The 15,380-nt window shown below is 34.3% G+C and overlaps 1 protein-coding gene across 2 annotated transcripts in view; it reads right to left on the bottom strand.

The window, feature by feature from the left end:
* LOC108694738 (metabotropic glutamate receptor) overlaps window positions 1–15,380 on the bottom strand; it is a 24,386-nt gene that overhangs the window by 4,702 nt on the left and 4,304 nt on the right. For both annotated transcript variants that reach the window (XM_018204383.1, XM_018204384.1), the window contains exons 3-8: window positions 13,973–14,318; window positions 12,686–13,178; window positions 11,185–11,300; window positions 8,524–8,795; window positions 5,180–5,564; window positions 2,595–3,066 (exon numbers count right to left, since the gene is read on the bottom strand). In XM_018204383.1, coding sequence (XP_018059872.1) covers window positions 2,595–3,066; window positions 5,180–5,564; window positions 8,524–8,795; window positions 11,185–11,300; window positions 12,686–13,178; window positions 13,973–14,318 — 2,084 coding nt within the window. The remainder of the gene's footprint in view (window positions 1–2,594; window positions 3,067–5,179; window positions 5,565–8,523; window positions 8,796–11,184; window positions 11,301–12,685; window positions 13,179–13,972; window positions 14,319–15,380) is intronic.

Below are 15,380 nucleotides of genomic sequence, written 5' to 3'. Positions count from 1 at the left end.
TATATATATTTATAAATATATTTATGTATGTTTATACTTATACATATTGATGCATGAAAAATTTTTTTATCGAGATCTAAGTTTAATTCTAAGAACTCGACGTTATTTATTCGTGCAAACTACATGTTTGTGGATTATTATTTCGTAAGTACAGATTGCAAGACTTTCGTATCAAGCAAATGTTGTCACAACTTGACAGCTTGAAATGCCATGTTACACTAAGAAATGGTAAAAAAAATATCAATTTCGAAATTTTTGATCATTCTCGGCATAAACTCCACCTCACAAAATCATATTAATGCGTATACTTTAATCCTGGAAAAGGATTTTCGAATCTGTGAAAGAGAAAAAAAGTATTTGTTATATGATTTAAAAAATTAAAAATTATATGATTTAGTCACAGTAATACAGACGGCTTTAGAATCCTTTTAAACAGTACTATAAAAAAAATATATAATTTAAAAAATGTTAAAAACATCAACATGCATGTTTTAAAAGCACCATTTAAAATACGTTTAAAACATGTTTTTTACCAACTCTGATTTAAATTAACCTTTTTCATCTTTGTAATCTTAGTTTTATAATCATCATTATATTTCGTTACTCTTTTGTAAACAATAATGAGAGGGAAATAGACCGATAGGTCTAATAATAAATAAAAATAAAAAATACAAATAAGAGAAAGAACCCTACATTTGGTCGAAGCGGATTTTGATAAGCGGTGCTTGATAAAAATTTATTTGAAAATTTACATATGAATATTATTCACGTTCATGACACGCGCGACATAACATTCGATTTCGCAGGCAAAACTCATTCACTTCAAATTCTAATTAGAAGATTCATTTAAATTAACCCTCTTTTTTTTGTAACTTTATCTTCATAATCATTATTAATTTCGTCGTTAATCTTTTGTGAAAAAAATTATTTGATAAGTGAATAACGAACATACATAAAGAGTTTTTGTTGAAGTATCTAAAACTTTAGGTAGATACAGATCTAAAAATAATTTTGTTGTTGTGAATCATCAAAATAATTATGTAGGAAACTCAAACTCAAACATGATAAGCAGTGCTACAAAAAGTTTCGACATTTCAAACAACTTGAAGGTCCTGCATAAATATTTTGACAGTCTAACAAAATTGTTTTCTGTATCTAGCTAAATTTTTAGATACTTCAGCAAAACTCTTCTTTTCATGTACAAATAAGAGAAGAAGTTTTATACCAAAATCCGCAAAGTCGAAACTGATTCTGATGCTTAATAACAATTTATTTGAAAATTTACATCTGAAGCACCAAAATCCGCTTCGATCAAATATAGAACTGTAGAATAGGATTAGAATATTTCTTTTCTAAATGTCTTTTAACAAAGATATCAATTCTGCCAATTCTTTCAAAATATTCATCTTTATTAAATAAATAATATAATTGTCATAGTATTTGTGCATTATTGAATATAGCGAAAAAAATGAAAAATTACGTCAAATGTTCTGCTAGGCAAAAGAAAATTTTTCCATGCAATGCATATTACAATTTTGCTCAAAAAAAGAAAACGAAGTTAAATTAATCAGATCACGTAGTTTGGTATCGCGAAACGAGCTCGTAATCACTAGATAAAAAGAACAGTTTTATTGAAATTTACATCTAAAATTTATTTAAAAATTTAGCTGGATGCAGATCTGAAAATAATTTTGTTTGCACCATCAAAATAATTATATAAGACATTTAAACTGGTTGCTAGAATATTAAAACTTTTTGCATTAACGTTAAACTTTAATCGGTTTTCGCGGATCCAATCGATCTGGACATTTTCTTCAATTATGTACGTTATAAAAAATTATTTATATATATAACAAATGTTTATTTATATATATAACAAATATATAACAAATGTTTTTCACATAATTTTACGTTACATACTTATTCCTTAAATTTTGACTTTTAAAATGAAAAAGAATCGTTGAATTATAATAACTCTATTGAATTAAAATGCATTAGACCTGCGAATATCAATTAAAGAAATTTCGGAGCAAATTAGAATTAAACGTTCTACGTAATTATTTTAATGATTCAACAAATTATTTTCAAATCTGCGTCTAATTAAATTTTAGATACTCCGTAGCAAAACTCTTTCCGTGTAAAGATTTTCCAATAAGAAATTGAACACCATTCTAAATATAGCGAACTAAATATTTAATATAAAAATGAGATAGATATTCACGCTATTCTATCTTATGCATTTATCTTATCCTATATTAATCACATCCTAAATATGGCGGATCAATCAAAAGTCTAGCATCAATTTATCCAAACGGTGTCCAATTTCTTAGTATTCATAATCGATTCTTATATTTAAGACCATTTTAAGTATAATCTGGTCATATTGAATCCTTTTACTTAGATATCGGGTGTCAGTATGAAAGAAAAAGAAAAGGTCTTAAGTACAATTGTACAATCTTATGATTTCATAAACCAATCACAAAGCTGTGTTAATATCTTAAAACAATTAATTAAGATAGTCTTATTAACACAAGAAATAAAAATAGACATGAATACTGAATCGTAGTTAGCAACAAGTGCAGTGAAACTCTCACATTTCGTCATGGAGGACGCGCCGGCGCTGCTGCTCTGCTTCTTGAACGTGCTGCCTATGCAGACCTTGCCACGTACATTCTTGTCTGGCTGGAAGACGATGATGTAGACCTTGGGCGAGTAGAGGCAGACTAGAGTGACGGACGCGCTCAGGCTGATCGCCACGCAGAGGGTCGTGATCTGAGTCTCATGGGCGTTCCCAGTGCCGAAGTAGATCGGCACGAAGGCGAGCCAGATGATGCACGTGGTGTACATGGTGAAGCCGATGAACTTGCTCTCGTTGAAGTTCTCCGGGATCTTACGTGTCTTCACCGCGTACACGGTCGAGATGAGGATCAGCAGAGCGTTGTACAGCTGGGAGAACAGGAAGCTCATGTCCTGGATGTTACACTTGAGGATCACCTGACGGCGATCCGGGTACGAGTGCCTGGTACCCGGCGGCTCGATGATCATCCAGACCAGTGTGAGCACCACCTCGGGAATCGAAAAGGAATCTGTCTCTCTCTTTCTCTCTGTCTCGATAAAATGAAACGTACAAAAACGGAGCAAAATGCCTATTTCGAACCTTACCAGGTATGTAAATATGAAACCGGAACCAATAGATGGCCATAGCTGTCAATGTAGTTGCCGTCAGACGGCGCCATTGACGCCATTTCCTTGTTCTGACATCTGACAAAGATTTTCAACTCATAACAATACAAGTTTCATACAACAGTATAGTTTGTTGTTTCATACAACAGTAATAGCGTTGAACATGTCGAATTTTGTCCCTGGAAACTACTATTTGCTGACAGCATTGATTTTCTGTTACCATTTGAAGAAAACTGTTGCAGAATCGCATTGAATGCTTGTCGAAGCTTACGGTGAGCATGCTCTTGGTAAATCACAGTGCTTTGAGTGGTTTAAAAAATTCAAAAGTGGCGATTTTGACGTGAGAAACGAAGAACGTGGAAAACCACCGAAAAAGTTTGAAGACAGCGAATTGCAAGCATTGTTGGATGAGGATGACGCTCAAACTCAACAATTCGCGGATCAATTGAATGTGACACGAGAAGCCGTCTCCATACGTTTGAAATCCATGGGAAAGATCCAGAAGATGGGAAAATGAGTTCCATATGAACTGAATGAAAGACAGCAAGAAAATCGAAAAACCACTTGCGAAATGCTGCTCGCCAGGTACACAAGAAAGTCAGTTCTCCATCGAATTGTGACTGCGATGAAAAGCGGATATATTTTGAGAATCTTAAGCGTAAAAGATCATGGGTAACTCCAGGTGAACCATCGACATCGACTGCAAGGCCAAATCGCTATGGACGGAAGACAATACTTTGTGTTTGGTGGGATCAGAAAGATGTGATCTATTATGAGCTGCTAAAACCTGGCGAAACCGTTAATACTGAACGCTACTAACAACAAATGATCAATTTGAATCAAGCTTTGTGTGAAAAACGACCAGAATATCAAAAAAGACAACACAAAATGATTTTGCTTCATGATAATGCATCATCACACACACAGCAAAACTGATCAAAGAAACGATTTGATTGGGAAATACTTTCGCATGCGGCTTATTCACCAGACTTGGCTCTGTCCGATTACCACTTATTTGCATCGATGGGACACGCACTTGCTCAGCGCTTCACTTCTTACGAAGATATATGAAAATGGCTAGATGACTGGCTTGGTTCAAAAGAGCAACAATTTTTTTGGCGTGGCATCCACAAATTGTCAAACAGGTGGAAAAAATGTACAGCTACCGATGGGCAATACTTCGAATAAAATATTTTTTATCATTTTCATGCAACAAACGTGTATTTTCTATAAAAAAATTCCGGTTTCATATTTACATACCTGGTATTTTAAAATATTTCTACATTGTTGAATTCGTTATGTTAAATCATATCTAATTTGAGCTATTTTTAATTATTCTATAAGTCATCACTACTCAGAACAACAAATCATTATTATACCAAAATGATGTCAAAATAACTCCAAAATGATCATTAAAAATCATTTTTCAATCATTTCCGATTCATTTTAATGTCATTTTAACGTTATTATGACTTGTTGTTCTACTTGGGATACTTTCACTCATATGTTGTTAATTTAAATAAACAATGAAATTAAACAGTTTAACTCGCAAATATATTAAACTTGACTCTTTAGTTTTTTTTATAAGAGTATACATTAATATAAACCCTGTTTACTTTGAAATTAAGCGATTCAATCACAAAAGTGATTAGCTGTGGTGGTTTTTTTAACTATATGTTTTGTATTAAACTTCCTTAATTATATTTATATTTAATTATATAAAATAATATATAAATAATTATATAAAAAATAAGATAAAAAAATGTTAAAAAATATTTTTAAGAGAGTTTAAATTTTTTTAAAGTTTAAATTTTGTAGTTCATGGTGCCCTGATCTCTTCTACCTTAGATAGCTTAAAAGATTGTCTTTCTCAAGATTACTGAAAATCAAATAGAATATACATACCCTCGACGACGAGGATGATTGCATTGAAACAAGTGTCTGGTTTCGAAATAGGAACTTCATTTTCCTGCAATCGGGATCGGAATTCACCTACCTGAAAGGCGATTAGCGCAGCCGCGATGCAGACCTGCGACGTGGGACTGATGTATCGCGGTCTGACGGCAGATCTCGAGGCTGAGTCGAAGATCCTGGCTATTCGATTGGTCTTGGTGAGTAAGGCGCCATACACGGCACTGAAGCTCACACCGACCCCGAAACGCTGAAGAACGCAGGTAGCCGTAGTCGGCGTGGCGAGAAGCACGAAGGTGTTCAAGTAACACACCAGGACGCCCGCCAGCAGGATCACGGTGAGTTCTCGTCCGGAGGCGCGGACAACTGGAGTGTCGCGGTGTTGAAAGAGCAAGCACGCCACCGCCAGGGTTGCCACGATTCCTAGGCAAGATATTACCGCAGGTATGATGGCGAAAGCGCTGCTCCACCTGATGAAAGTGCAAGTGAAAAAATGCGCAGATCAAGTATTTTTTAACAAAATGAAAAAATTATGAAAAAGTTAGATTCTTCTATATTGCATTTAAGAGTAATATAAAAAATTTAGCTGTAATTTAGAATCTGGAATAATAAGAAATAGATACGTTGTTAAAAAATAATTAAAATAAAATGAACAAATTTTCATTTTCACTTTCAAACTATAAAATTGTATCGTTAAATATTTGACTTTAGTGACCTGCTTTATATGTAACATTTATTTTTATATGGAATACATACATTTCCAATAACAATTTTTGCAGAGTTTATATGCATCTGATACATCTTTTAATTAGTTTATTGTTTTTAATTATATTTAATTATTTGTCAGTTTCTGTCAGTAGCTAATTTCAATTTGAAAAACATGCTATATAAATTGTAGTAATAAATAATTCTCTTTCAATCTATCGCCAAACATTAAATTGTCGGACAGCAATTTTAGTTTAAATTTAATTTAGAAGCGCAAATAATAATGAATGTGTGCGATAAACAAAATTCCTCAGAATATTTTGGAGAAAAATAATTTTAAACAAAATAAAATAAATAGCGAGTACACAATGAACAATAAATACAATTTTCTTTTAAAACTTTTACCACGTCATCGCACATGAATTAAATTTAAATACATCGAATTTACAACGAACATTTTTCAAAATTCTCAAAATTTCACAGAACTCTCTTACACACATTAAATGAATCTATTTATTAAAAAATACAAAAAATTAAAATTCTTAAAAAATAAAATAAAATTTATTTTCTTTTTTCCTGAAAGTGATGATAAGCCACATTGCTATAGAAAATCCTGAAACTAAATTTATCTTACAGTATATTTAGTTTCTTCTTTATTCTGAATTCCAGGATTGTTTTTATTAATCCTAGGATTAACAATATTCTATATTTCTTAGTGATTTTTGTAAGTAATGTTGCGTTTACTTATGTAATTATATAGTGTTTGTACTCATAAAATCATTTCATCTTTGTTGTTTATCAGATATTAAACAAAGATAAATGATGCTCTATATTTATAAGAGTAAAACAAAAGTCGGCAATTTGGATCTAAAATCATTGGATCTAAAAATCATATTATATTGAAAAGAATTACTAAGCGCTTCTTAGATAATTAATAGATTAATTAATTAGATAATTAATAGAATAATTACGTAACGATCGAAATAGCCAGTAAAAAATGCAATAGAAAAGCAGCCAATAGGAAGACGCGATTGACGGCATTCTCTCAAATAAAAAAAATGCGCTACTCTTATATTAATATATTAGGTGTACAACTTTGCTTTCGCCGTTTTCCTATAGATGGCTTTAGCGGTAAGTGGTGGTCGAAATAAATAGATCATAGACGTCATATAATAAACTTGGGCATCTCTCAACATAACCCCGTAGAAACATTAGTCGATTTGTGTCTGCGTCATAAAGTTATTCTCGATTGAAAATGTCAGTTTACGAGCCAAATTCTCGTCATTTGCGGGAGGTTTTAATTTTTTGCTTCAATATGAAGAAATCTGCGGCTGAGGCTCATCGAATGCTCTCAAATACTTATGGTGAGGCCGCTATTAGTGAAAGAACGTGTCGTGAGTGGTTTCAACAACGGTGATTTTGACGTCGAAGATCGGCATAGCGGTGGAAGAGAAAAGGTTTTCGAAGATGCAGAATTGGAGGTATTACTTGAGCAAGACTCGTGTCAAAATCAAGAAGAATTGGCACACGATCGTTGGGAGTGACTCAACAAGCCATTTCAAAAGCCTCAAAGCCATGAGAATGATTCAGAAGCAGGGAAATTGGGTGCCGTACGAATTCAAGCCGAAAGATGTTGAACGGCGTTTGTTTGCTTGTGAACAGCTGCTTGAAAGGCAAAGAACGGAAGGGATTTCTGCATCGCATTGTGACTGGGGACGAAAAATGGGTTCATTACGATAATCCCAAGCGCAGAAAATCATGGGGAGTTCCCGGCCATGCTTCCTCGTCAACGGCCAAACCGAATATTTACGGCTTCAAGGTCTGTATTTGGTGGGACCAGCTCGGCGTAGTGTATTATGAACTGTTAAAACCGACTGAAACAATCACAGGCGATCGATATCGAACGCAATTGATGCGTTTGAGCCGAGCATTGAAAGACAAACGGCCGCAATACAACGAGATAAAGTGATTTTGCAGCATGACAATGCTCGACCCCATGTTGCGAAAGTGGTCAAGACATACTTGGAAACGTTGAAATGAGAAGTCCTATCTCACCCGCCGTATTTTCCAGACGTTGCTCCTTCTGACTATCACTTGTTTCGATCAATGGCACACGGCCTGGCTGACCAGCACTTCCGGTCTTATGAAGAAGTAAAAAATTAAATCAATCGTGGATAGCCTCAAAAGATGACCAGTTTTTTCGACGCGGGATTCGTATGCTACCGAAAGATGGGAGAAAGTAGTGGCCAGCGATGAACAATACTTTGAATCATAAATGTATAACCAGTTTTTTACAATAAAGCCTGGAATTTCGGAAAAAAAACGGCGGAAGCAAAGTTGTACACCTAATAGAGTTCTAACTCGCCAATTAGAACACGCTCTAACCCGAGGAATACATAGAAGTCAACAAAAAATCAGAATGATTTTATTTTAATTCTTAACGTCAACAATCAAATTTTGCAACTAAAGTCATCATTTTGATTTTCAAGATGTCTTAAAATAAAGTCATTTTGACTTTCTTTTGACTTAAGATGTCCCAAGCAGAAAAACAAGTCACGATAATGTCAAAATGACATTAACATGAATCGAAAATGATTGGAAAATGACTTTTAATGATCATTTTCGAGTCAGTTTGATATTATAATGACTCGTTTTACTTGGGGTGTTTCTTGGGAAGCGAGTGAGTGAAGCGAAATTTCGGGGAAGTGACGCGTGTGCTCGTACCTGATATGATTAATTGGTAGCTGATAGCATCCCCGTTTGTCGGGATGCGGCCAGAAACCCGGGCCGCAATCCATGCAGGTGTGCTCGTCGTAGACATACTCGTACGCCTCGCATTGGTCGCAAACCCAGCAACAAGTGTCACCCTGTTGCTTCTTTATCATACCTGGCTCGCAGGGTAGCGAGCACGCGGAGATCGGTATGTCCTTCGTTCCCCGCGCCCACACCATCTCCTCCGTACGAATGTCCAGGGAGTTGTACCATTTGCCCACCACCTGTCGACCAGAGATTTGGCACGTGGTTGACCCGCCAGCTGAACTTCAGCACGCGCAAGCGTCTCGTTTCGCGATTTGGAAGCTGGTCAAATTTTCCGTCGGGTACCAGTTTTATCGTGCGCGAAAGAGAAAGAGAGAGAGAGAGAGAGAGAGAGAGAGAGAGAGAGAGAGAAAGATAGAAAGAGAAACGTTATTTGTTACTCGTTCTGGGACAAAATCTCTTCAAATGCAAAGTCACGATACAGCAAACAAAAAATAATATAGTAATACATTGAAGAGTACAAATATCTTAAAGAACATAAAAAAAATAAAAATAAGAAAAAATTATGTAAAACAAATAATTAAATTGAAGTTATAAGTGTGTCTGCAAGTATAAATGTGCAGAAAGTACGTGAGACCGCAAGCTGGAAAAAGCAATTCAAGCAAGATTGTTAATAGCATGCATTGCAACTGTTTTTGGGAGTAAATGCAGAGTGTGTGTGTGTGAGAGAGAGAGAGAGAGAGAGAGAGAGAGAGAATCTACTCAAGCAGAATAAGTCATGATAACGTCAAAATGAATCATAACTGATTGAAAGTGACTTTTAGTGTTTAGTTTTTAAGCCATTTTGATGTTATTTTGATGTCATCGTGACTTGTGTTTGGAAAAGCAAATCAGAGTCATCGTGACATCGGATGACATCAAAATGGCTACAAATTGATTATTAAACGTAACTTTTTGGCCAATCGTTTTAATGTCATTTTGACTTTATCGTGACCTGTTATTCAGAGCTTGAATAGACTCTCTCTCTCATACTATCTCTTTTTTTTTCTTCCTGCTTGAAGAGGATTCTAAAATTTCTTCCATATTTTATCTGTATTTTTAGAGAGAGAATTTAAAGTTCCTTCTTCATTTTACCCATTTTTACACGTGACTTCCTTTTAAATTACATTTTAACACTTTTTTATTGTTGAATTTACAAATTAAACAACGAAAATTTATAAGTAATTTATATTTCAAACGTTCTCTATAATCGCTATTCCATTAATCGCTAATTCAGTCCATTTAATTTTAATTAAACTTTTAATGTCAATTCTATTGTCCCATTAACTTCTAATTTTATCGTTCTCTATAAACACCGTTATATTTTTCTTGACTCGAGAGTTTCATTCTATCTCGATTACCTCGGGCAAAAGCGGTTTGCCAGAAGCTTGCAGGCTCTCGAATGTACAACCGTTGGGCAACTTTAATTACTCGTTAAAAAGATAGAGCTATCGTTCTTTGCGCATTCGCTTCGTTCGATTCCGCGTCGCATCACATCGATCGTCCTGGCTTCACACGGTGTATTAACGGCGCGATGTTGCACAAAATAGCATTTAAAAAAATACCGTTACGGGTAAACAAATAGCCATAGTTTCCCGATTTAACAACTGCGATTACGCTGATGGAAACATTGACACGACGTTTGTAGATATTGGGAATTTTATTTCGACTGTTGTTATAAAGTCGAAAAATATCGGAGCAGTATTTCTGGTATTGAATTTATAATTTTCAGATTAAGCTCTAAAATGAAACTGAATCCAAAAACAGAACGACAAGTCATTATAATATCAAAATTATGTTAAAATGACTTCATAATATCATTTACGATTCATTTTAACGTTATCATGACTTGTTCTTCTTGGAAACACGTTCTTCTCATTTTTCATCTAAATCTGGAAGAATCAGTTTCGTAGGAATATATTTTCAAAAATATTCAAGTGATTATAATGTTTGAGCATGAATTTTGTTTAAATTAATTATGAGAATTAAATTTAGAAAATAAAAATATTAGTACAGAAAAATATTAGTATTATATTCTTGATATTAATTTTACAGCTTACAAGCAAATATTAATTAAAATAAAACTAAACACTATTCCTATTTTGCTCAAACCTAAATTGTTAGAACACATCTTCGAGGAATAATTGTAATGTTCGGAAATGAATATTGTTCAAATTAATTATCAGAATTAAATTTGTGAGATAAATAGAAAAATATTAGTACTTCATCTTATATATCATATTAATTATAAAACTTCCAGACTAAAAATCAATTAAAATAAAACTGAACTTTCTTGTTTAGCATTGAATTGTTAGAACATATTTTCGGAGAATTCGATCGAAGTTCGAACTTTTTAAATAGTTCGACCATCAGAAAATATCAAGTGTTACTTCATAGTTCATCCGTGCATTAGCAGCAAATGATGACGAAAACTAAAGTTTACGAAAGGGGAGGGTGAGGGCAGAGGTAGAGTTTTCTGAAGAGTTCCAATTGAATTTATCGTTCTCGACGGCTGGACAGTTCGTTCAATTATGCAGCGGCGAGGATATAGCACGTTATAATGATTAGGATGCTTGGAATAAACCTTACCCGATAATGATAGCCGTTCGCGCCATTGTTGTTCGTCCCTTTACGGAAATTGAGGATTTCATATCGCGCCAGGCCGTCTCCGTGCTCGTCGAATTTCACCTCACTACCGGCGGCGTCTGCAAAATAACGTCCAATGACTGTGAATTTCCGTTGTAGCTCAAGTAGAACAACAAATCAATATAATACCAAAATGATATCAAAATAACTTCAAAATGATCATTAAAAGTCATTTTTCAATTATTTCCAATTTATTTTGACGTTATTGTGACTTATTGTTTTGCTTGGTGCATGAATCTCGAGACGAGATTATTTAGTCGAATTAATGATTCGATTTTTATAGCAACAGCTCTCTCGCATAGTAATACAAAAATTTAACCCTTAATTAGTACTCACAATAATTTTCCTGTTCTTTCCTATATACATAATATATAGGTTGTTGCGTTAATTTTCAGCACATTTAAAAGTATATATACGAAAATTATTAAGTCATTTTTACATGAAAAGAATGGTTTTGCTGAAGTATTTAAAACTTTTGCTGGATATATAACCTTGACTAAAAATATTAGGCACTTATATATTTTTCATTTATCTGGAATTCTTTTATCATTAATTGTCACTTATTAATTACTGGTATTATATACAAATTTAAAGAGTTCTTGAAACAAAGGATAATTTACAACAAACGACATAAATCAATTTTTGCTAAAACTTTAAATAAAGCTTTAAATAGTTAATAAAATGTCTAATATTTTGAGCCAAAGCAGATCTGAAAATAATTTTGTGGAATTTTTGAAATGTAGAACACTCAAACTACAGAATATTAAAACTTTTGCAGTATTGCTCATCATGCTTGAGCGTCCTACATAACTATTTTGATGGTTCAACAAAATTATTTTCAGACCTGCATCCATCTAAAGTTTTTAATATTTTAACAAAGTCATTCTTTCCATATACATATGTTTTAACATCTTTAATATTTGTTATTTCTTTAGAAAGTATTTGTAAGGTTGTATATTAAAAAGAAAGAATAGGATAGAGACCATTATTTAGCCAGTGCTCCTAGTATTTCAAAGAAAGAAATGCGTAGAAGGAAAGACTAATCATGGGTACTAAGAGTTGATAATATCTCGAAAACAAAAAAATATGCCACGTGCGCGAACAGGAAAAGCTGTGACGTAGCTCTCAATTATATCAATTTGACAGCATTCTACTTTTGAAAGATTCTCATTTTTTACGAAGCAGGATTCATGACATTTAATTCGCTTAGATCGATCGCTTCGCCGATTATCCCATCCAACGCCATTTCAATGAGCATTTCTTTAGCGTTTCCTCGTCTTCCGCCCTCCCTTTCCTGTCAGTTCTTCACCACCTTTAGAAAAGGGATAAGAAGATCGAAAGGGAAGGATGAGGAAAAAAAACGGTACAAAAGAGGCGAACAAACGGCGCGTCGCGATTGTTCCCATTTCACGCGAGAGGACACACGCTCCGTCATCGGACTCACCTATAAAGGACACGTTCAGCAGATAATTTTTATAGAACGCGCCACGGTCGTAGTTGGCCATTGACGAGCACAAGCCCTTTTCGCGCCCGCAGAGATCGTGGCGTAGCTTACTGAGCGCTAGGGCGAACGCGTAGACCGCGTCCACGACGAATTGCACCTTGGACTCCTGCTCGTAGCCGCTCGTCGTGCTGAGCTTGAGTCCAGGAGGGCAGATGAGATAACTCTGATTGCCGGTACCAATCTTCCATCCGACCTGTGAACCGAAACGCTCGTAGGTCGTCACATTCCTTCGAAGAGTGCAGCCGAACACCTCCTCCCAGTACTCGCCGAACCAAGGATTCCGTCGATTGTTCTCGGGGGTGAGCGACTCCATATAGCTGTCGAAGCCAGGGATGTTCTCCGATTGCAGCTCGACAGTGATGGCACCTTCGGCCTCTTCTTCGAGGCCCTCGATTAATTTACTTTGCCGGCCCCAACCGTCACTGGCCAGCCACTGAGATGTTTAATTGCTGTTTGAGGAATTTTAGGGCGCAGAAATTCGGGGACATTTCACGGAACCCCGTTTCATTTCAGCGCGATGGAAGCAATGAAATAAAGACGAAAGACGCAAGTTTTTATAGAAATCTTATTTCAGAAAGAAAAACTGCGAGAGATAAGCTTTAAAATAATCTTGATGTGCTTTAAAAAATAACTTGCTGACAATATGGAAATTGTACAAGAACTTTTAATATTAATTTGATGCTGATTATTTGAACAAAGTCGACTTTTTGTAATAATTGAAATTATCCGAGCGATAAACTTTAGTTTTCAATTATCAATGTCAAAGCTTTACATTGTCTTAAATAGTGTTACATAATATAAATGAATGAGATAGTTGAAGATTTCATAAGATGAAAATAAGATTTAAATTTGTCAAAAAAGAGAGACAAACAAGAAAATGAAGAATCTATTATTGAAGGTTGAGTCACAGTTTAATTAAACATGCCACGTATAGAAAAAATATGTCACAGATAAAATACATTCTTTATTTTCATTATATTCATTTTATTAATGAAAGGTTGGCCTATCATTTGCTTTCAATATTATTTCCGTTTATAATATTTAAAAACATGTAGACATATGAAATATATAAATGGAGCAATGTTAAGATCTTTTGATCTAATATTTTGAAACGTTTGGAAAAATGATAAATATTATCGTCGTAATAATAAGGAAAACAAATATCAGAGCTAATTCCATGTTATCAGCAAAAATCCTGCAATAATTACCGGCTCCCCGGCCACCGACCTGAAATGGCTGACTGAGGTTTGATCGTCTCGCGGCCTCGAGGATACCACGGGCATCCTCCGCCCGGGTGAACAGAACGATTGCGCGGGCATTTGGTTTCTTGCTTAGGCGCTGGATAATATCATCGAACACCTTGTCGTTGGCGGCGCTGGGTACCTTCAGTGCAGCTGCGATGCAAACGTTACGCTCGGTAGCTTCACGCGTGAACACCTCTATCCCGTATTCTCCATAGCTGCCCTCGGAATACACTGTGGAGACATACGACCAGTTGGCGCTTTTCACTACGTCGACCAGTGCGATCGACTGGAAGGTGTCCGGCGGTACCGTCCTCGCAAAGTAATCGAACCTGAAGATGATCGGATGAACAGGACGCTGGAAACTTGATTCAACTTGAGATTGTATTCAAGGTTGATAGTTTTGTTGGAGTATATAATGGGGAGGGGAAGATTTATTTATGTTTTATTTAATATATGTATATGATTACTTATTATAATTATGAACATCTAATTATAATGATATATAATAATTAATATATAATAAAAACAATTATAATTGGTTATTACATTATAATTGTTTTTATATATTATATAATTACATTTTAGGGATTCATCGAATATCCGGAAAGTATCCAGTATCTGATATTATCCGGCATTTTTTTATTATCCGACTGGATAGTATAATATCATTAATATCTGGAAATATCTGATTGATCAATACTAGAAAAATGCCTATTACAATAAATTTATTAACAGTTTCAATATATTAATATCTTTATGTGATGCTTGATGGTAGCATCAAATTATTAAATTGCTTGTCAATTTAATTCGCGAGTTAGAGTAGTTTTAATTGATAGTATTTATAGTCCGGAAAAACAATTTGGCGCGCAGTTCTAAAAAGACTATAATATGGTATATATACTACAATATGATATATAAGTACATGTATAGTGTATATTAGTAATTCAAGATTGAATTATTTAAACCAATGAAGATCCAGCTTCGATCTTCGAATAGGTATTTTTCTAGTACTGATTGTGTTTCTCACATATGCAGTCTAAAATAAAGATTCTTAATATTATTTATATCCAGTTGAATTTGAATATTTTAAAAATTACAATTATATTTTGAAAATACATATTATATCCAAGATATATTACATAAAATGCATTTATTAACCTTAAATTGTTGATTTTTTCTTATATATAAATGAAATAAGTATATATTTATGTATATTTATGATGCTGTAATATATTATACATTGTTGTAAAATTACAATCTTTTTCTCTATAGATTTTTTTTTAGAAGACACTTTCTCTGAATCCGGTCGGATATTCGACTCGAAAAAATCGCCTTCTCTCGGATATCCGTGCGGATACCAATGTTACATTCTGTCCGAATATCCAATATCT

This window comes from Atta colombica, unplaced genomic scaffold (genome assembly GCF_001594045.1).
Source record: "Atta colombica isolate Treedump-2 unplaced genomic scaffold, Acol1.0 scaffold123, whole genome shotgun sequence".
Lineage (NCBI taxonomy): Eukaryota > Metazoa > Arthropoda > Insecta > Hymenoptera > Formicidae > Atta > Atta colombica.
Note: the sequence above shows the minus strand (reverse complement) of the source record. Positions and strands in the feature narration are given on the sequence as shown.